General features: G+C 41.8%; 1 protein-coding gene across 2 annotated transcripts in view; it reads right to left on the bottom strand.

Annotated features, from left to right (window-relative positions):
* Nucleotides 1-23,990, bottom strand: part of nr6a1a (nuclear receptor subfamily 6, group A, member 1a) — a 198,859-nt gene that overhangs the window by 139,680 nt on the left and 35,189 nt on the right. Inside the window, exon 2 of one of the 2 annotated variants that reach the window (XM_061766345.1) lies at nucleotides 9,733-9,780. The exons of the other annotated variant lie outside the window; for it this stretch is intronic. Within the exon in view, the coding sequence (XP_061622329.1) occupies nucleotides 9,733-9,780 (48 nt within the window). The remainder of the gene's footprint in view (nucleotides 1-9,732; nucleotides 9,781-23,990) is intronic. 2 annotated transcript variants of the gene reach the window in all.

Genomic DNA, 23,990 nt, shown 5'->3' with positions numbered 1-23,990 from the left:
GGGATGCCCCGGCCCCTGCAGAGAATTATTTTTTTTATTTTAACGTAAACTAAGCAATCTAGAAGACTGAAGAGTACAATAAGGCAAAAAATAGAAATACAAATTCCTCACGCAGAAAAACTTAGTTACACCGCTCAAGTACATGTTGATGTACAAATTTAAGATAAAAATTAAATTTGCCTCATTTCTTTGCTTTTTTGTTCTGGCCTCCAACTTGAGCCAGGCCCATCTCCACCTGCACCTGATGCCTGCTTCAAGATGTGCTACACGAATAGCATCCTCCTCTTTAAGCACTCTCATTCTGGAAAAGAATTGACTAAAATGGTTGTCTGTTTCACTTCATTTTTCACTATTACCAAGTTCAAAGGCTAATCCCAAATGCCTCCTCCAGGAAAATATTAAGTACAATATTTTTCTGTTTTTATTGGCGATTTCTGAATTTGAAGTTAGTTCATTCTGTGTTGTGACATAATCCCTGACATCGCTCCGTCGCTTAACACATTTAACATTTTCATACGTAAACTAAATAGATAATTGTAGGCGCGTTTCCTAATTAATACAAAATGTACTCGCGTATCAACTCTTATCTCTGATGTTACGGGTGCTTCGTGGTTCCGCTGGGACCACAACCAGGGCCAGGACCTGCAGCACCTCAACACGAAAATACAAAAGACCAGTGAAACAAATACGACACTGGGTGATCTGATGAGCAAAAATGTTGCTTAAACTTAAGAGTAGCAAGAGAGGATGTCCGCTCCAGAGGTGAGCAGAGTAGCAAACCATTGTACTCAAGTAAGAGTACTGTTACTTGACAATAATGTGACAAGTAAAAAGTAGTCCTCCAAAAAATTACTTAACAGTAAAAAGTACACAGTGAGATAATTACTCAAGTACTGAGTAAATCGTGAGTAACTTCTGAGTTTTGTAACCACAGCATAAACATCAATAAAAACAATTACAAAATAAAATTCTGATGATGTGTGCGTGTGTGTGTGTGTATCCACAATCAAAACTACAACAAAACGTGCAATTGCACAGTGTTTTCTCAAGTTATAAGTGAGCTGAAATATCCATGTTTGGGCAGACAGTGCCAGACATATACTACAATACATGAAAGCTGTTGTTTTTGTTCGTCTAAATGTAAACATGTGTAGCGCGCCATTGCCTTCATGGTAACGACGACCTTCCCAACATGGCCGCCACGTAGGTACGACAGTCAGGTTGGCTGGCTTATCTACCTATGCCCGGGAAGCCCAATAGAAGACGTTGTGTGAGGTCATGTGACTTTCTTGTGTCGTTTGATTGGTGAACTAGACTTAAACGTCACTAGCGCTTAAACTGGTTTGGCGCCAACAGTCAAAGTCGTAGTCTCGCGCATGAAATGGTTGATAAATAAGGAATAATTGTAAATAAAAGTAGCAAGCGACATTTCGATCATTGTAACGGAGTAAAAGTACCGTTAATTCTTAACAGCAGAAGTGGCAGAAGTGTTTTTTATGGTGTTCAAGGAGTACAAAACAGCCTATGACAACAGCGACAGCGACCCCCCGCCCAGGAAAAACTCTATAACTCGGATCTATACAATTCACGTAAATGGCCTTATGTTGAGTTCAAAACGGCGAATTTTGCCGAAAGGCGGCTGATCGGCATGTATGTTTACTGTCTGCTGTGAGAACACTACTATTGTGTGACGTGACAAAAGGATAAGCGGTTCAAAAAAATGGATGGACGGATGGATGTTTATTGCAATGAATTATACCGGTCAACAGCGAAAATAGGGAACAAAGAGTGGCAAACAAAAGAAAAACTATTCCAAGAACATGCCTTATTAATACAAATAAAAAAAAATAAAAAAGAATATCAGAAGCTTCTTTTTGGATTCTTTTGGTGGAATAAAGATAGCTGTACTGTACATTTATTTCAATACACAATGTAAATAATCTAACAATAAATAACTAAGCATCATTCTCAATGACTATATAACCACAATATTCTTGATATTTTACTTAAATCAATTAGAACTGAGACTGTTGCAGTTATTATTGTTTTTATTTTTTTATTTTTTCCTGTAGTTTCGTATTGACTACATAATCATTAAAGGTGTCCTGTGGGTTATTCTGGTTAGTAATGCTGTCAGCTAACCTGCACAAGGTGTAAATAGTCAACTGCGAAAGATGTGTGCGTGTGTAAGTCTTGCATTAAGGTAACAAATATACAAAATCCATTGCCGAAAAACATTCCCAAATTTCATTTCCAAACATCATGATGTCATGCCCAAGAGCTACTGTTGAGGCAGAAAATGTACATTTAGCACAGGCTTTTCCCCCCTGCATTTACAAATATATACGAAACACATCGTGTGCTGTAATATAAAAAGATACAAAAAAAACACAAACAGTGTGTTGTGATAAGAATCTGAGCCTGTAAAACATAAATATTTGTATGTACCTGCATGGGGGACATAAAAACATGGAAATAATCTTCGACTAATTACTTCATAAGGCTTCATAAACTATGGAGAGAGAAAAAAAAATAATCAAACATAGCCCAGTTATGGCAGATCCTACATAGCACTTTCTCTTTTTTCCCCGTTTATTAATTCAACAATAGAAACAAAATGTAAGTTTGGTAAAAACCCAGCGTCGTGTTTTCAGTACAGTAAAAGAATTTTTGCAAATAATTAATTTGACTTAGTGAAATTGCAACACAGGAAAGTCATACAACTGTGAAACTGTGTGACAAGAGATACTATTTGCTACATACATCAGGGCCATACAAAAGTCTGCTTGTTTATCCCCATGGAGTTGCAGCTTTGTCCTCACAAATTCTGAAGTTATAGGCACTGACACTGGGAACAGCCTGACCCACTTCTCGCTAACCTGGAAACGCTCCGCAGGCTGACCCCGAGTCGAACACCAAGCAAGCAAAAGAGTTGGGTGAATAAAATCTAGGGTAATGAATTATTAAAGGCTGAAATCATAGGGAAGCATGGGGGCTAACAGCAATAGTTCCAACACACTGCTTTATGCCATATTTCACAGACAAGTAGACACGAAGAGACAACAATGAGAGCAGAATCAAGTTGAAGAAAAATATCATTACTCAACTAAAATTCACTTTTGAGGGAAAAAAAAAAAAAAAAAAAAAACGGTCAAGAAAAAATCTGTGTAAAATATTTGAGTGCTCTGCTGCTTTGCGCCCAGGAAAATGAAAACCTGGTGATCTTGACTGACTTTTGGACTCAAACAAAAATGCAGCCCAATTTAGCGAAGACAAAGAAAAACCATGCGCTGGGTTCCAGCCAAGTCCTTCCATATGGATGCAGAGAGTTCATCGGGTCCAGGTGGCACGTGGGCAAACACGTAACATGGAAATCCAGCATGCATCTAACCCCCTCTGTTGGCCTGAAATATGTTGTGCAGCAGGAGCCCTTTGCTCTTAGTTGGCGCTGCACTGATTTTGGGGCTCAATAATAATTTAACTGGACGTCATCTGATTGTAAAAATAATAATAATAAAACAAGAATATATTAAATACTATGCAGTATTATTTGACTAAATTCCATAAAGAACTGAGATTTTTGCAAATTATGAAGAAAACCATGTTGCACATTTTCTCAGGATACACACGAACTGTATGCAATGCAATAATGTAATAACATACATCTGTGAAATTATTGATGGAAAAAATTGAAGCAGAAAGATATGTTAATGTGTTGTAATCGGAAGCTGTTAATGATTATAAGTAGTCACCAAAGAAGCTTGATAACCCCCCTGACACCCCTCCGCAGCTATTTGTCAGAAAGTGTGTGTGCGTGTGTGTCTGTGTGTGTGTGTGTGTATGTGCATGCGTGCATGTGTTGGATATTTCCAGGGGCAAAAACTCAATGAGTCAAACATTCCTGATATAGATTAAATACCTACATTATATAACATTGCCTGATTTTTATACAAATCAACTGTAACGGATCATTTCAAGTATGGATTTGAATTGTTTAACTGATTAATTAATTAGATTTGAATGTCAATGAAACCAGGTGAAGCAACAGTTTTCTTTCTGGGACAGTAGATTTCATTTTTACCAACCCCTCCCCGCATTAAACAGCTTAAACTCACTTTCAGGGCACTCCATTTAAAATAAAAACCTTACATTATTTACTATCACTCTTAAATATTGTGGGGCAAATCTAATAAGAATGGGTGGTCATAATGTATGAACAGTTGACAGTGATCTCACTGGGGATATGTTTTAGATGATTGGAACTTAATGTACCAGATACTGTAGTGCTAAAAACAGCTGTTGCGACGCAGCTATTTGAACCCTGACCTAGGTTTCTGGTCATTGAATGGGGGTCTCTGAATTCCCACCCCTGTTAGAACATTTACAAGGCCAGCCTCAGCCCCCCTTGACCTGAGCGTCACCCTTACCCGATCCATGCACTGAGGCATCCTAAGGGTAGAATAAAGCCAATAGTAAGAGAGCGAGTCACCACGGCCACAAGCCCAACTCGTCAAGTTTACAACCTTATCAGGTTTGGCCTCATAAATCCACGACTCCTCCTGCTGTACACAACAATGCTGGCTATTCACTCGGTATGCAGGTTTAATAGTTCTTGTCGGACTTCCTTCCACCTTTTTCACCCCTACACCTCCGACTCTCCTCTCGCACATTTATAGAGGGAGGGATGAGAAAGGCTGGAGCAGAACTGCAGACAATCAGGGAAGCGAGTCAGGTCGAGGTCAGCATTTTCTGAACTGTGTTCAACCTCTGACCCTTCCTATGTGCCACCTGGCACTGCAGTGGTAAGCAATGGGGTCCTGAGTGAACTTCGCCTGAACCTGGACCTTAACATTGGACCATCACCTCACCCCTGCCTCTTTGTTCCAAGTCTCTTCCTGAGAGAGAGAGAGACACACATTTCTGGCATATTTAGATGCCAAACTGTAAGTTTGCAGTTGTACTGCATGATGCTGACTTTATGATAATGGAAAAAAAACATTTAGTACATCAGTAACATTCTTTTTCTGACACTTGATATAATAACTGAACGTCAGAACTGCCTTTCATTGTTTTATTTTAGTTGTCTTTTGTATTCTCTTTAAGAACATGGGGCTTGACCAGCGCAATTGGCATTATTATTTTTTGTTCATACTCCCCTCTTGTGGAAGTGCTACCAGTGTGGTCGCCTCGGTAACGCGCTCTCAAGTATTGTTTTTGTGTTTTTCGTCCGTCTTTGGAGACCTTACACGACTCACTTACATAAGGGGAGACCTGCTAACCATCAAGGAGGCTACTCCGGACTTTCTGTCCCTAACTTTCGAATATCCGCTCAGTTTTTTCCCCGAGTTACTCACCGGAGCGGCGTCCGTGGTTTTCGGCGCATGGAGACGGAAGCGGCACCACAGAGGGAAACGGGCCGGCATCCAGGTGAAACTCCGCAAGAGAGGACACAGATTGGCGTTCCCGTCGATCCACCTCGCGAATGTACGCTTCCTTCCCAACAAAATGGACGAGCTTCATCTTCTGTTAAAGACCAGTAAAGACTTTGGACATTCCGCGGCCATGTGCTTCACGGAGACCTGGCTTTGCGACACTGTACCCGATGGCGCCGTCATGCTTCCCGGCTTTCACATTCATCGAGCGGACCGCGACATGGAATCATCAGGGGAAACAAAGGGCGCCGGGATATGCCTCTATATCAACGAAAAATGGTGTACGGACGTCACGGAGCTCAGCACACACTGCAGCCCGCATTTGGAGTCGCTATTTTTAAACTGTGAACAATTCTACTCGCCATGTGAGTTCGCATCGTACATACTGGCTGGAGTCTACATACCGCCTCAAGCTAACACGAACGCCGCACTGCTAACGCTCGCCGAACAAGTCAACGAAATTGAAAAAAAACACCCGGACTCACCCCTCATTATTCTCGGGGACTTTAACAAAGCTAAACTCAACCACGAACTCCCTAAATACAAGCAGCACATCGACTGTCCTACCAGGGAAAATAATACTTTAGACCACTGCTACACTACGGTAAAAAACGCATACCGTGCTATACCTCGTGCAGCCCTGGGCTCGTCTGATCACTGCTTAATTCACTTAATACCGACGTACAGGCAAGAACTTAAATGCGCGAAGCCTACAGTGAAAACAGTGAAAAAGTGGACCAATGAAGACAAGATGGAACTTCAAAGCTGTTTAGACTGCACAGACTGGAGTGTCTTTGAAAATTCAGCTGGCAGCCTGGATGAATATACGGACACTGTCACAGCCTATATAAGTTTCTGTGAAGAGGTTTGTGTACCAACAAAATCATTTCGCACATTCAACAACAACAAGCCGTGGTTCACTGCTAAACTTAAGCAGCTTCGCCAAGCTAAGGAGGACGCATATCAGAGCGGGGACAGGGCCCTGTATAATCGAGGTAGAAACCAGCTGACTAAAGAAATTAACATTGCAAAGAGGATCTATGCAGCAAAGTTGGAAAATAAGTTTAGCGCAAACGACTCTAAATCAGTCTGGCATGCATTCCAATCGCTGACTAATTACAAGCGACGATCCCCCCAAGCTGAGAACAATAGCACACTAGCCAACGACTTGAATACCTTCTACTGCAGATTTGAAAAGGACAGTTTCACACCACACACCCACCCGGCCGCACCCGCGACCACAATCACACCTCTGACCTCTGCGTTAACCATCCATGAACAGGATGTGAGACGCATCTTCAAACAACAAAAGATTAACAAAGCGGCAGGCCCGGACCATGTGTCCCCATCCTGCCTCAAAGTCTGCGCGGACCAGCTCGCTCCAGTCTTCACTCAGATCTTCAATAGATCTCTGGAAATGTGCGAAGTTCCATCCTGTTTCAAACGCTCCACCATCATTCCAGTCCCCAAGAAACCTGCAATCTCGGGTCTGAATGACTACAGGCCTGTCGCTTTGACATCTGTGGTCATGAAGTCCTTTGAACGTCTCGTGCTGGACCACCTCAAGAGTGTCACAGGTCCCCTGCTGGACCCCCTGCAGTTTGCCTACCAAGCGAACAGATCTGCGGATGATGCAGTCAACATGGGACTGCACTTCATCCTAGAACACCTCGACAGTGCAGGGACCTACGCGAGGATCCTGTTCGTGGACTTCAGCTCAGCGTTCAACACCATCATCCCTGAACTTCTTTCATCCAAGCTTCTCCAGCTCAGCGTCTCACCTGCCATCTGCCAGTGGATTTACAGCTTTCTGACGGGCAGGACACAGCAGGTCAGGCTGGGGGAGGCCACCTCATCCACACGCAGCATTAGCACTGGGGCGCCCCAAGGTTGTGTCCTCTCTCCGCTGCTCTTCTCTCTCTACACGAACGACTGCACCTCAGCGAACCCGACTGTCAAACTCCTGAAGTTTGCAGATGACACCACTGTCATCGGCCTCATCAAGGACGGTGACGAGTCTGCATATCGACAGGAAGCGGAGCGGCTGGAGCTGTGGTGCGGCCGACACAACCTGGAGCTGAACACGCTCAAGACTGTAGAGATGATCATGGACTTCAGGAGGCATCCTTCGCCACAACTGCCCCTCACGCTGTCCAGCTGCCTTGTGTCGTCAACTGTCGAGACCTTCAAGTTCCTGGGAATTACAGTCTCTCAGGACCTGAAGTGGGCGATCAACATCAACTCCGTCCTCAAAAAGGCCCAGCAGAGGATGTACTTCCTGCGGTTCTGAGAAAGCACGGCCTGCCACCGGAGCTGCTGAGACAGTTCTACACAGCGGTCATCGAATCAGTCCTGTGTTCTTCCATCACAGTCTGGTTTGGTGCTGCTACAAAAAAGGACAAACTCCGACTCCAACGGACAATCAAAACTGCTGAAAGGATTGTCGGTACCCCTCTACCCACCCTTGAGGACTTGCACGCTGCCAGAACTAAGACAAGGGCGTGCAAAATCCTCTCGGACCCTCCGCGGTCACCAGCTCTTCCAGCTCCTTCCCTCAGGTAGGCGCTACCGATCAATGCAAACTAGAACTAGTAGACATTCCAACAGCTTCTTCCCTCTTGCAATCAACTTCTTAAACAGCTAACCTATAATTCCATTACAACAAGCTGGCAATTTTTTGACTTGAGTTCGTTGTCACATTTCTGTGGGGCCAATTATGTATTACTCGTGCACTCACTGTAGTTGTCTCGCCATGCTGCACTATTTGCATATACTGGCCAATCATGCCAGAGTAGCATCTGCTCCATTTGCACACTGATTGAAGAGTATCTGTAACATTTGCACAACCATTGTCCCAGATTATCGCACTACTCGTCACTTTAAACCGCATACACTCCTTGAAGTCTCAGCGCCCTTTGCACAATGGTCATTGCACCGGACTATTGCAATATTAGTCATTCGAACTGCTCTAAGTGCTAGAGGACTCTGCATCTTTTTGCACAATTGTTTTTTGTCAATGTCTTTATGTCTCCAAAGTGTTCTGTAAATTGACTGTCTGTTGTACTAGAGCGGCTCCAACTACCGGAGACAAATTCCTTGTGTGTTTTGGACATACTTGGCAAATAAAGATGTTCTGATTCTGATTCTGATATATTACCACTAGGAGAAGCTCTCCATCTTATGGCAATGATGAGACACCTAAATGAGGGAGAAAACGAACTTAATGTGTAGAACACATAAACTTACAGAATTGATTAAGCAGTCAAAGTTTGGCCTGCCCTAGACCTTCCATATAGATCAGTGGTGTAGGACATACGGCCTGCGGGCCAGAACCAGCCCGCCAGGGTGTCCAATCCAGCCCGTGGGGATGGAGAACACATTCACTGCTATTTTTCAACAAAATAAAATAAAAACTTTTGTTGCTAATTTTTCAACACTTAAATGACATTGATGCACTTGTGAAGGCCAAACGCTGTTTCACAAAGTTTCAGGAGCACACTAATATAAAATTGTGTGCCATGTTCACACTACAATTCTGTGGAAAAAAAAATACCTCCTGTAGAAATGTTTTAAGACATTGAATTTTACAAAATTTGAGTCAAAATCTTCACTGAAAAAGAGGTTCGTTTGTTGGAACCTTTTTTTTTTTTCAATGCACTGCCACAACTTAAATGTTTATGTATACATTTACAAAGGATGAATATCTTAATGGTGCACGCGCACTGATTCATAATACTGCTGAAATAATGTTTGGTTAAAAATTTCAGACTGCTCATGATTTGCAACAAAATAAGGAATAAATGTGAATATTTCCCAAAATTACTTGTAATTATTTGCACCAAAACAATGGGGACATTTTTGAATAGTTGTCATTAATGGATTTTTAAGTCACAAATATTGTGGTCCGGCCCACTTGAGAAATAATTGGGGTGAATGACACCCCAGATATAGATTGTTTTTTATGTTTGTGCCGAAACTGGAGAAAATTAGTCATTAAAAGCCTACTTGTGTCCATGGCTAAATTAAATTAAGTTAAAAAAAAGCATATTATATTGTTTTCACTATACAATGATGTGATTTTGCTGCATTATTGTTTATGATCTTAATTGAGGACTAGCACTATGCAGTCTATAAATATGGATTAGCGATAGATAGATAGATAGATAGATAGATAGATAGATAGATAGATAGATAGATAGATAGATAGATAGATAGATAGATAGATAGATAGATAGATAGATAGATAGATAGGTAGATAGATAGATAGATAGGTAGGTAGGTAGGTAGGTGAATGACTTACCCATGCTGTCATTGTTTTCAGGGTCTAGTGGGTGGTCCCCATAAAAGCCTACAAAAAAAGAAATTTAGTGATGCTATTACCACAAAGTTATACAGAAAAATGAATGATGATAATAGTTTGTGCCCCCTTAATGAGATGCACAGTGTAATGCTTCTGTCTCAACTGTATCTACACAATGTTATTCCACTAAGCAAGAATAAAACTACAAACATAGAATAAAAACCAAGCGATATCTCCAGCCCCTCCTTGAGCCGTCACCTTATTGTGGTGGAAGGGTTTGTGCATCCCAATGATCCAAGGAGCTAAGTTGTCGGGGGCTTTATGCCCCTGGTAGGGTCACCCAGGGCAAACAGGTCCTTGGTGAAGGACCAGACAAAGAACTCTCAAAGACTCTCTGACGATGACAATAAATGGACACCATTTTCCCTCACCCGAACACACATCGCCTGGGCCCACTCTGGAGCCAGGCCTGGAGGTGGGGCTCAATGCAGAGCGCCTGGTGGTCTAACCTGCACCCATGAGGCCCGGCCGGGCAAAGCCTGAAGAGGTTATGTGTGGAGGAAGGGTAACGGGGGTCGGGTGCAAAGAGAGCTGGACAGCAGCCGAAGGCGGGGACCTTGGCGATCCGATCCCCGATTATAGAAGCTGGCTCTAGGGACGTGGAATATCCGAGCAGGAGAGGGCATACTGATAGCCCCCCGGCTCAGTGCCTGTACTTTGAGATTCACCAAGGTGGACGAGAAGGTAGCCTTCCTTCGCGTTCGGGCAGGGGCACCGTTGTTTGTGCCTATGCACCAAACAGCAGTTCAGAGAACCCACAGTTCTTGCAGTCCTTGGAGAGGGTGCTGGATAGTGACCATGCTGGAGACTCCCTCGTTCTTCTGGGGGACTTCAACGCTCACGTGGGCAATGACTGTGAGACCTCAAAGGGCACGATTGAGAAGAACGGCATCCCCCGATCAGAACCCGAGCTGTGTTTTATTATTGGACTTCTGTGCTCATCACGAATTGTTCAATACAAACACCCTGTTCAAATATAAGGGTGTCCATACGTGCACTTAGCACCGGGAAACTCTATGCCGCAGTTCGATGATCAACTTTGTGGTTGTGTCATCGGACTTGCGGCCGCATGTCTTGGACACTTGGGTGAGGAGAGGAGCGGGGCTGTCAACTGATCACCACCTGGTGGTGTGTTTGTTCCAATAGTGGGACTGGCAGACCCAAACATATTGTGAGGGTCTGCCAGGAACGTCTGGCAGAGTCCAGTTTCAGAAGAAGCTTAACTCCAATCTCTGGCAGAACTTCAACGATGGGAGGCGGAGGACATTGAGTCCGAGGGGACCTTATTCCGTGCCCCCAATGCTGAGGCCGACCGAAGCTGTGGCCGGAAGGTGGAAGGTGGCCTGTCGTGGTGACAATCCCTGAACCCGTTGGTGTACACCAGCGGTAGGGAAGCCGTCAAGCTAAAGAAGGAGTCCTATCGAGCCTTTTTGGCCAGTGGGACTCCGGAGGGTACCAGCTGGCCAAGCGGAATGCCGCTTTAGTGGTCGCTGAGGCAAAATCTCAGGCGTGGGAGGGGTTTGGTGAGGCGATTGAGAAGGACATCCGGATGATTTACCAGTCCATCTACATTTGTACCCTCACCTCTGGTCACGAGGTGTGGGTGGTGATCGAAAGAACAAGATCGAAAATGAGCTTCCTTCGCAGGGTGTCCAGGCTCTCCCTTAGAGATAGGGTGAGAAGCTCGGTCATCCAGGAGGGGCTAAAGAGTCTAGCTGCTGCTCCTCCGAGTACGAGAGGAGCCAGATGAGGTGGCTCAGGCATCTGGTTAGGATGCCCCCCGGACGCCTCCCTGGTTAAATGTTTTGGGCATGTCCCACTGGGAGAAGGCCCCAGGATGACCAAGGACACGCTGGAGAGACTAAGTCAGCTGGCATGGGAACGCCACGGGATCCACCCAGATGAGATGAACGAAGTGGCTGGGGAGAGGGAAGTTTGGGCTTCCCTGCGGAAGCTAATAAAATTGATGGATAGATATCACCACGTTGAGTGTCACAAGAAGACACAGATCCGTTGGTCAGCATGTGTCGGTATTCAAACAACAGTTTTGGACATGGTATAAGATATGACAGTAAGTTATAGCCCATTTTGCAGTTATGATGAAGTTCAGCACACAACCTTATAATGTGTACAAACAGCGATTAGAAATAATAGCTCATAGTGAAAAGCTGACAGACCCAAAACATACCATACAATACAGCTCAACCACTCTAATCCATATCTAACCCATATTTTAGGGATTCACTGTTTTGATGTGTGTCACCTCCATCCCTGAAGTAATGTAAATACACAATGTCTGAAACTTTGCCACTCAGCAATTTCAAAAGACAGTGATAAAACATGGGCCTGTGATGTCTATATGTTTCACCCTTTTCAGCACAAGTTTCCCTGTCATCAGCTGTATCAAAAATGTTGCATTAGTTAGAATCTTTCTAATTCATTAGTTATTTGTCTACACAAGACTATTCGAATCCCCTCTCATTATGATTTAGGACAAACAACAACGCACAAATCAAAAAGGCTTAACGACAGACCCTGAATAATGAATGATAAATGAGTTAACATCTCAACTATGTATCAAAGGCCAAGAAGAAGAGATACATTTTAAGAAGTGATTTAAAAACAGGTAACAAGGCCTCTCTAATCTGTTGAGGCAGTTTGTTCCATAGTTTTGGAGCAGAGACAACAAAGGCTTGCTCCCTTCGCGGGCGTGCTGGAGCCGATCCAAGCTATCTTCGGGTGAGAGGCGGGGTACACCCTGAACTGGTTGCCACCCAATCGCAGGTCACACATAGACAAACAACTATTCGCACTTACATTCACAGCTACGGGCAATTTAGAGTCTTCAATTAACCTACGATGCATGTTTTTGGGATGTGGGAGGAAACCAGAATAACAGGACCATGACAACCGGGCGGCACGGTGGGTGACTAGTTAGCACATTTGCCTCACAGTTCTGAGGACGCAGGTTCAAATCCGGCCTCGCCTTTGTGGAATTTGTATGTTCTCCCCGTGCCTGTGTGGGTTTTCTCCGGGTACTTTGCTTTCCTCCTACATCCCAAAAACATGCATGGTAGATTAATTGAAGACTCTAAATTGCCCGTAGGTGTGAATGTGAGTGCGAATGGTGGTTTGTTTATCTGTGCCCTGCAATTGGCTGGCGACCAGTTCAGGGTGTACAAAACGAACACAAAACACAATCATTCAATTGCCACCACGATCGCTCCGCGACATTATCTTCTTTATGTCACAGGAGCGGCACGAAGTCGCAGCTCTCTTTAACGTGATATGTGTCGCACTTGATAACGTGCTTCATCTTCAGGTGATTTTACACAGCTATACTTGTCTTCGTCGTAACATCATATATACACGTTTTACAGACTACGGTTGTTTCCAAATGATAAATGTACTCTTTTTGGGGGGAGTTTTCTCCGGGTACTTTCCTCTCACATCCCAAAAACTGGCTCCTCTCAATGCGGAGGAGCAGCGGCTGTTTAGGATGCCTCTTGGATGCCTCCTTGGTGAGGTGTTGCGAGCATGTCCCACCCCAGGGACGACCCAAGGATACGCTGGAGAGACTACGTCTCTCGGCTTGCCTGGGAACACCTCGGGATCCCCTCGGAAGAGCTGGAGGAAGTGGCTGTGGAGAGGGAAGTCTGGGCTTCCCAGCTGAAGCTACTGCCCCCGCGACCCGACCTCGGATAACCGGAAGACAATGGATGGACAAAGACTGGGCTAGTGGGGTATGTGACATGAGCTGGGGGTGGTTGGTGCGGTCATTGTGGCCAGTGGGTGAGGGTGGAGGGTGAAGGTGTCAGGTTGGTGCCTGGTGGTGCTCTCTCTCCCTTTTCAACTCAAGTATGAGACCCTAGATTCATTATTGCATTTTGATATTTAATAAGTTTACTTTCTCTATAATCACACTTTTTTTAATTGAATTTTTTTTTTCATTTTTTATTATTGCTCTTAGTATGATGACTGTTGTTATTATTGTCCTTACTATTGTTACGGTTTGTGTCATTATTCTTTCGAATATGTACATATTATTCACACACGCACACAGTCACATTCACAAATGTATGTTTGTTCGTTTCTGCATTTAACTTATTGCTTCACAAGATAAAAAGGAAAAGGGAAAAAAAGTTACAAATGCCTATTAATTACAAACATTTTCCTGAGGCTGAATACTCTTATTATGATTTGTGAGACTAATTGTGAAGCATCAAGAACGTACAACTCATGTCAAAACTTACCTAAACACATCATCTGCTATTCAGTGTGCTCACGCCCATCATTTTGAGAAATAAGACATAGAAATACTCTACAACGTGTAATCCGTGGTGAATATAATGAGTTAATAAAGTCACAGTGAAATGCAGGAATAAACAAGGCCATTTTTTTGACATACTGGTACAGACCTTTTCCAAAAAATTTGAATATCATGGAAAAGGGTTTGGACGAAGACGGGTGAAGAACAGAACCCAAGCTGCTTGAGGTCTAATGTGAAATATCCACAGTCAGTCATGATTTGGGGTGCAATGTCCAGTGCAGGTGTTGGTAAACTCTGCTTTCTTTAATCCAAGGTCACTGCAACATTCTACCAGAATGTTTTAGAGGACTTCATGATTCCTTCTCCTGAGGATCTGTACAGAGATGCAGATTTCATCTTCCAGCAGGACCTGGCCCCTGCCCATACCGCCAGAAGCACCAAAACCTGGTTTGATGCCCATGCCATCACAGTGCTTGACTGGCCAGCCAATTCATCAGATCTAAACCCCATTGAGATTCTATGGGGTATTATCAAGAAGAAAATGAAGGGCACCAGACCCACAAACAAAGAAGACCTGACAGCAAGGATATCTGGACTTCCATAACTCCCAGGCAATGCCACAGGCTGATTGCCTCAATGCCCCGGCGCATTGAGGCTAAACTTTTCGCCGATCTGATCGGTGTAATCGGTATCGGCCAATAATTAGCATTTTATGCAGATCGGCTTTCATGTCATAATTTGCCGATCCGATCAATGACGTCATCGATCGGCTCCATTCAAGACATTTAACCCCGCGTCGCCAGTTCGTATGAATCCAAAAGCAAGTTTATTTTTAGCCTTGTCACGTGTCTTGTGGTGCAGTACTGTAACTATCTGACAGCGAATAAAGTTTTTTTCAATCTTGTTGGTTAAAAACACGTCATTGGTGTGGGACTATTTTGCAGTGTCTCAGACAAACAACACGTAAGTTGTTTGCAGTCTGTGCACAACTGAAGTACGTTGTTGGGAACGTCATATAAATGCTTCAACACAAATTTGATCGGGCACCTGAAGAATGTACACAAGGAGGGCCAATCCTTGAAAGCCCCCTAGAGGTCATTAATGTTTTAACTTTTGTCTAAAATGCTAGAGAATAATTTTGAGCTGGGATGGGCTCCAGCACACCCGCAACCCCAGTGAGGATAAGCGGTACAGAAAATGGATGGTTGGATGGATAGATACAGTACTCAGTATAAAGTACACCAGTATATACAATAAATGAACAAGTCATAAAGTACACAAGTATATATAATAAATGAACAAGTCATGTAAACGGACACATTGCTCCATCTTGTGATCGGATCGGTAATCGGTTTTTTAAACTTGCTGATCGTCCCCAAAAATCCTGATCGTGTAAAGCCTAATTGAGTCAGTGATTAAAGCAAAGGGATTCCCAACCAAGTATTGAAGATTAACGCATGGTTTTGAAAGTACCATATTTTGATTGATTTAATGTGACCCTAAATTCTTTTTTTTTCCTACAAAAACTGACAAATAAATGATTTCTTCACAGTATTCACATTTTTTAAATTCCTGATATTGTGAGTTTGATGAGCTGGAAGCCCAAATTATGTAAAAATAAACAAAAAATACTTGAAATTGCTTAAATTGTGGGCTCTGAAGCTATAATTTATGAAATTTTAACTTTTTGAATGGAATTATGGATATAAAATTTTCCATGATATTCAAATTTTTTGGAAAGGGTTTGTGTTTATGATACAAAAGTGAACAAATGTTTCTTACTTTTCGCATAGATACACACAGTAACAGGTTTAAAAAATCTGCAAATATTCATTTTGTTGGACTCCTACATTTCAGACCGCATCCTCCTCTCCTCCACCTGGCCCTCCAAAAGAAGTGTTTGTTTCTGTTGTACTGCTGCAAGCTTTGTTGTTCTTATGCTGGGCTTGATTCCTCGGTGTACAAGTGCACGATAACTCAGGGTGAGGTTTAATTATATATTCCAGATACACAGTACTGTACTGTTGTCTTGTGAAATGCACAATTAAACAATGTTTGTAAGCTTTGTGACCAGATGACCGACGTGCGAATGCTAATAACAGCAGCCAGTGCTTGCAGGCTCAGCTTGACCGAAATGAAAAACACAGCAACATGAACATAATCCTTTTTGTTTGAAACATTTAGCCCGACATTGAAATTAGCTTTTGATACACAAAATTATACTATTAACAGTTAGCTATCAGCTACCTTTTCAGCTATTTAATTAGGCAAGTAGTTTAACACTTGGCAGCAATAGCATGAAAGAATAATGTCATTTAACAATAAGTTATATGTTTTACCTTGAGTTAATCGGCCATCCACCTTCAACCGCCTTCCAGAATTGCAATGGTGATTTTGTTAATAGTACTTTCAAGGGGATGCTGTTCATTTATGAACCGGCTAAACAGCAGGAAAAACCTCTGAAAATGTGTTTCTTTTTTTTTTTTAGCCCGGTTAAGCTTGTTGATCTCATTCACTTTGATATCATGTATCATGAGCTTGGTATTTGAGATAAACTTTCTTGCTTCTGACTTCTGCTTCCAGTTTCTCTGATCTCTGCCTCAGGAAAGGAAAACAACAACACAACCTGCACCTCGTTGCTCGTCCACCTTTGGCCTCCATCTCCTACTAGAGCAAAATGTAAAAATTAGGCTTTACACGATCAGGATTTTTGGGGCTGATCACCGATCAGCGAGTTGAAAAAAACGATAACCGATCACCGATCCGATCACAAGATGGAGGAATGTGTTCATTTACTCTATATACTTGTGTACTTAATTGCTCAAAAAATTATATTTACAATAAATAATATTTAACAATATTTATGCCAGTGAGGCATAGTGACAGACAGAACAAATGATAAATTGTCTTCTATTAGATAGCAGGAAGTACATACAGAAATTAATTTATCCACTTTTTGTGACATTTTTGTTTGTTGGTGTTCTGTGAGATTTTTCAGTTGTAAAATATGTTCCTTGGCGCCATAAAGTTTGGAAATCACTGTTCTAGTCATATCGTGTATTCTAATCAGTCAGGTCAAACCAACATTACATGACAGAAATAATGGGTGCTAACTTACTGTAATTAAATTACTTTATTTTTAATTAAATTACTTCACCCACACCGAAACCTTAGAGCATAATTCGACAGAACGGCGGCATGTTTACATCCAACCGTTTGTGGTATCACTAGCTTGCTATGCTACATAACGTCTTGTTGCCTGCTTGCGAGCCGTATCGTATTCAAAGTACGGGAACATACCTCAAAAGCCTTAAACGAACGCACTCTCCTGTCCTGAGCACCGGTGACCACCAACACACGTTCCCCCCCTATGTTGTCCTTATATTACAAAGTCAGCGCGCTCCACTATTGTTGTCTTCGCCACGGTAACGAGTGTATCCGGTCCCATTTGAGTTGACAAGATAAAGCCCAATGTTCGTAAAACCGGGGAAATTACCAGGAAAAGTTCCTGTGGTGTGAACATGCCAAGTTCCAGCAACAGTTCCTAGTTTCGGGTAAAGTTCCTGCAGTGTGAAAGGGCCTTAAGAGACCCAATCTTTGTATTCTTCATTAATTCTACGGTAAACAATGAGGCAGTATCCCTGCATGTAGGGTTAAATTAGAGGTCCCCAACAATCTGTAACCTCAATAATTGTTCCTCTTTGCTGTCTAGAATCGTACCTTTCCCCATCGTGCCAGTTCCATCTGTGTGCCCATCGCCTGGAGACATTCTGCCTGGCCACTCAATCACTCACATCCAGACGGTTCTCTCAAAACATCAGATTCCCCTATCTATGTCAGTGTACCATCCTATCAACAGCTGCAGACCCCTGACCCGACACACGCCACCTGCCCCCCACCACCACAACCACCTCTTCCACCCCCTGCACTATAGTCTACACTAGCATATGTTTTCCCTAGAGCATACACCCACGCCAGCTCTGTTACTACACACACGTGCCTTGGTGGCCCGCCATGAATAGACACACTTATATTGACATATGACACACAAACAGGCAGCGGACAAGCATGTATGTGTGTGACTACCTCCCACTATGAAGATTCTTAATTTAACAGGTTATATATATACTGTAAATAAAATGAATTTAAGCAAGTTCAATTGAAACAGATGGTCTGGTGTGATTTTTTATTTTTTAATCCTCAATCAGAAGTTACAATACTTCAAGTAGACATAGCAAGCTTCTTTTATATTCAATGCTAAAATGCTTTGTCAAACTTAACACAGTTTCTATTTTTCATAAACTATATGATTTGGTGCCTTAAAAAAATCTTATGAAATGATTTGTTAAATGGGCAGCACAGAGGACAAATGGTTAGGCTTAGGTTAGTGAGGAAAGCGGTATAGAATATGAATTTGTTAAGTGCTCTCATTAAAAGTGCTCTCATTGAAATAAAGATTTATTTTTCCGTTTCCAATACTCTTACAATTAATAGAGACAAATTAACCTGGTATATTATTTTATTTTGTGCAGTGGCGGTTTCTGATATGGGCAATATGTGCAGCCGGCCAGGGCGGCACTCTGTGGGGGTCGCCCCTCGTTGATGATCAGCCTGAGGTAAGCTATTGACGGTCGTAGCACATGATACATACACTTCGAAGAAGTTTTATGAAAATAAACCAAGACAAAAGCTTTGCCAGCCCCCCGCTGTCAATGACCGTACAGGGGGGTGCCCCCGACGGCCGTCGCACAGGGTGCATAGACTAAGGACATTATTTCTTTGGGAGGGAAATCTCCGTCAGCACCCTCCCACTGTTGACAATCAGCAAAGTGGTGCATTTGCTGGCCATCGCACATAGCGCCATTCGGTGCAGGATCACCTCTGATTTTGTCAGGTTTTGACAACCTTCCAAACGATTCTCCTGTGGCTTTTTGGCTTGAAGGCGCTGACTTAAAAGCAGCGTTGCTTAACACAAAGATATATCTGAGGCTACTAAGACATAAGTCATCATTAGAGATAAAACAGTATTAAAATTAACCATGATTATCATGACCAAATTAACCACGTTATCAGTACAAACACAATGTTGTAAAAGAGATGTAAACAAAAAAGCACACATATATTCTGAAAACATTGCAACACATTTTATTTTGAATCCAGAATATTAGCAACCCAATGTACGTTGTGACATTAGAAACTATACATTGACTAAGTGAAGACGAAAGAAATATATTTAATAGTGGTGGGATACTATTAATAATTATTAAGAGGCCTTGTGATTAATTGGTCTCATTTAAAACAAATACAAATATACAGTAAACAATGTTTTTCAATTAAATTAGATTTTCGTTGACAAATAGACATGTATACACAAATGGATTAGTGCCCAATTTATTCAAGTGCAAATATAGGATTATGATTGCAAGCTGCATTTTGCACTGAAAATATTTACAAGGCTCTAACTCATTAATTCAAGTTGGAAATAGTCAAGGTTTTAAAGGACTTTTTGTCAACAAGCACAATAACAATCATTAAAAATTCAAAAGCTAAGAAAGCTTTAAGAAACAGCCAATACAGCTGGAGTCTGGTCTGCTGTGGCCCATTGTGTGCTGACAAAGAAAGGGTGCATCTTTAACCTTTCACCTCTAAAACCTCCACCTCTATTAGCTCCCCATGAAAATAACATACAGGCTTGTGTCCCTTATATCTCCCTCCTTAGATGTAGACCAGAATGCTTAGTCTGGCATTTATTGCAGTGGTTCAGTACTGTATCATACCTTTCTCTCAGGCAATTCTTGAATGTACCAATGTTGCGGAGGGTGGATGGATGATTTGCTATCCTAATAGATGCATGTAAAGCATATAATGTTTTGACTTTTTTGTACTTTATAAGTGTCCTATTTTCTTATGATACTTTTAAAAAAAAGTTAGAGAGGAAATATAATTAGTATGTAGTAAAGTAATAGTTAATTAGGTAACTGAATGAATACACCAATTAAATAGAGTCTTAAAGATATTTAATATATGTAACTTATCATTTCTAATGGAGAGAGTGTTACAATGTTAAATAAAGATAAAATAAGGAAATTGTCTGGTTTCAAATTGTACATTATAATTTTGGGAGAAAAAAGTGGATAAACTCTCCAAACAATGTCTCTTTCTAATACAACCTGATCAACTTTACTCCCTGGAAGGCACCATATGGTGGAGTTGTTGGTGCAAGAGGCTGCAAGAAGCAGCTTCAACCATGATTTAAATGCAACAGATATTGAATGTACACTAAGTGTCCCGCCCTTTGAAATCCTCAACCTGCATTAGCAGGGTCAGGAATCTCTTCTTGACATTCATAGCGCGTCTGTCAGTCCATCACTGTCCCTTTTTTTCACTCGCAGATGGCTGAGGTTACGCATGGTCACCCGAGGGTAACGCCAGCTTGTTATCCGAGTAGGATGGCCTCTACCTGCCAGCCTGGCAGAATCTGGCCTGGTTCTGTTCTAATCAAGCCCCCCAGCAACCATCTCTTGACTCTGGCTGCACACACTTGACAGGCACTTTACAGGATGATGTTGTTGAAGAAGATCCTCCACTAAAACCAGATTACCTTCAGTCGCAAGTAAAGTTTAAATGGAAACTAATGTGCTGCGGTAGCGAGTCAAGTATTTTGGTCAACAACAAAAACAAGCTCTGTTTTAATTCACAAAACAGACTATTTGCAGGACAATACACAACTCACAGGATACGTCATTACGTTCAACTGCGTGTAATAGTCACAATCAAATACAATAAAAAATGCATTTCTAGATATAATACAGTACTGTACTATGAAAAGAGGAAAATTCGAATTGACATTATCATAAAACTAAGATAAACAATTTTGTGTTAGGGTTACAGTGTGGAATTAGGTGGAATTCCACTGCATCTTATTTACTGGGATGACCAACATTTATGAAAATTAAGCAGCATCATATATATTGCATTGCTAACTAACGTAAATGAATGTATTCACTGTCTATCTCAAAATCTCCTGCATTTCCCAAAAACAGGCACATCAGCTTTACTAAAGACTAAATTGCTCATAGGTGTTAATGTGAGTGTGAATGGTTGTTTGTCTGTACTGTAAGATTCCATTCGATTTTTGGTTCGTTCACTTGAAACTTGATTCAATTTCGAATCTTTATTGATTTAAATGCTTTGATGTTGATTCAGTAAAAGTAGAAATGCACAAAGATTATCTCCTGAAAATGTTTATTTATTTTTACACCAACGTGAACATACAGTATGTGGTATGTCACCTCACATTTTTGAGCAATAAAAGGTGAAAAAAAATGTTCACATTAATAACTTATTTGTGCATATAGAGTATAAAAGTACACAAGTAAATAAAGCTGTCACGTTTATTTTTTTAAATGTAATTGTTGAAAACTTTTACTTTGTGATTTAAATGCGTGTGGTTTTTGTTTTTTTACATTACTATAATTGAAATTTACAGCTTGGCACTGAACTGAAAGGATATAATTTGACTGAATGTGATTTGCGGAATTGGACGGAAGGAGCAATGTTGACATTCATTGATCCATCCATTTTCCATACCGTTTATCTTCACTAGCGTCGCAAGTGTGCTGCCAATCGCAGGGCGTACATAGAGACAAACAACCATTCGCAAACACATCCACCTCTACGGAAAAATTTGAGTCTTCAATTAACCAACCATTAGGCCTGTCACAATAATTACTAAATTGACTTATTGGTGGATAAATAAAATGGACACGATGGTTTTTCCAGACTCGATAAATTGTCATTGTTGTGGTGAGCCGATGAGTTCAACGGCTGTGTCATTAGTCACTTGTGGGCTCACGGACAGGGCAGGACTTCCGGCAAAATCTTTCTGCCACCGTAAGTACTTCAGGTTAGGGTTAGATGTTTGTAAACACTATCTGTCAGTAAATGCAACAGCATGCTCTCGAGTTTCAGTTTCAGCGAATAAACAGCACTACTATCGATCATTCATGTGTGTGTTTTTTTTGTTTTTTTTTTTGTTTTTTTTTATAAATGTGCCTTTGTGTAAGGCTTCTATAGTATTAGCCGATGTGAACGGCAGGCCACAGCACACGGCACCGCTGAGCGAAGCATAGGCCCGGCAAAATGAAGAGCGACAAGGAGAACTTTTCCAATTGTGTCAACATTGTGCCTACGAAAAATATTGTGACACATTGCTTATTCTATTTTGGAGCTTGTGGATGATCAAAGGCTGACTTGGAGTCAGTAAATCCCAAAGAATCGAGCCACCCTATGAAGTCACGTAATTATGACATAAGTCCTTTCAAGTCTGCATCTCTGTGCTTTGCCGGGTGTACTTACTGTCCCAAGTTTTAACGCAATGTTACACAGGATGGGCACATACGATTGCTACGCTCTCAGGGCGAGTTAAATAAAACAATGACTCTTGTGCGGTTGCTGGCTTTCCCCAAATATTCAGTTTTCGTTTTATTTTACGTTCCTCAGTATTTGTTAGCCTTCCACCGACAAAGCGCAAAACCCTCTTTTAAATATTGGATAGGAGTTCAGAATGTTGAGTGTGCAAAAGCACAGCAATGACAAGACTGGCCGGCTGACGTCTTGCTCGTTGTCCTTAATCAAGTGGCCGGCTCTGACAGAGAAAAAAAACGGCTTACTACTTGAAATCGCCACGAAAGGAGAAAAAAAACAAAATTATATTGTGTTGTTGTAGTTTGCTTTGCTTAAAGACGTTAGTAAAATGTCAATGATTGTGTCGTATCTTGTAGTTTTGACCAAAGAATGAGTGGGCTCTAGTGAGCTAACATTAATAGCTATACTAGCTACGCTTTAGACGATCGGTCCATATTGACCTCAAGTATTGATGTGGATGAATATGCTTTAATGATGCTACTTAACTCATTCGGTGAAATGTTCAGTGTGCCTGGAGTGAATTGTAAATAATACAGTCATTTGGCGTATATATATATATATATATATATATATATATATTTATATATATATATTTGACAGGTGGAGGGCTCGTCTTCAGCGGACCAACCACAGTCTTGCAGCTCGACAGCGGGCCTTATTGTTCATGATTTCAGAGGCATAAAAAAACAATGATATTGTCATTCATCATGACAATTTTTGGGATAATATATCATCTTTAAAAAAAATGCTATCGTGACAGGGCTACACCATGCATGTTTTGGGAATTTGGGAGGAAACCAGAGAAAACCCACACAGTGACAGGTAAAACATGCAAACTCCACAGGCCAGATTAGAACCTGAGACCTCAGAACTGTGAGGCAGATGTGCTAACCAGTCACCCACGGTGCCGCCCTATGCTAACATTGATATGAAAAATCAATAAACTTTGCATTCTGGTAACGTTACAGTATAAAGTCATTTGTTTTTAACATGTATATGTCCTTGACTGAATGTAATATTCAGCCCTCAAATCCAATGCATTATTGTCCAGAGAGTGCTGGCCAAGTAGACTGTAGCCTACTGAGGACGGAAGAGCTGCTATATATTTCTCATAGATAAACCAGAAAGATGCCAGAAAACGTTAAATAACAAAGGTAAAAGTTTTTCCCTCGTGTGACGCTTGTATGAGTGTGTGAATGTGCTTAGCTTGCATTAGTATTTTGAACGATTTTCAGAAAGGAAGATGTCTCGCCTTCAAGAAGATGACTCAGCAGGAATCATCCGATGGAAGGGCGCCTTGACCAAGGACGTGGTCGGGGACGTGGCAGGTGTTGGTCCCATGTCTTCACCTTGAAACCCTACCCTTAGTGTGTTGTGTCTTGTAGCTTAGTACGTTATGTCTTGTAAAACCTCCCTATTTCAAATAAATACAGGAGTGACGGGAGAGATTGTTTAGAGCGTGTTGAGAGGCTGTAATCTGAACAATCTCCCATACGCCCTC

The sequence above is a fragment of the Phyllopteryx taeniolatus genome, chromosome 3 (genome assembly GCF_024500385.1).
Source record: "Phyllopteryx taeniolatus isolate TA_2022b chromosome 3, UOR_Ptae_1.2, whole genome shotgun sequence".
Taxonomy (NCBI): domain Eukaryota; kingdom Metazoa; phylum Chordata; class Actinopteri; order Syngnathiformes; family Syngnathidae; genus Phyllopteryx; species Phyllopteryx taeniolatus.
Note: the sequence above shows the minus strand (reverse complement) of the source record. Positions and strands in the feature narration are given on the sequence as shown.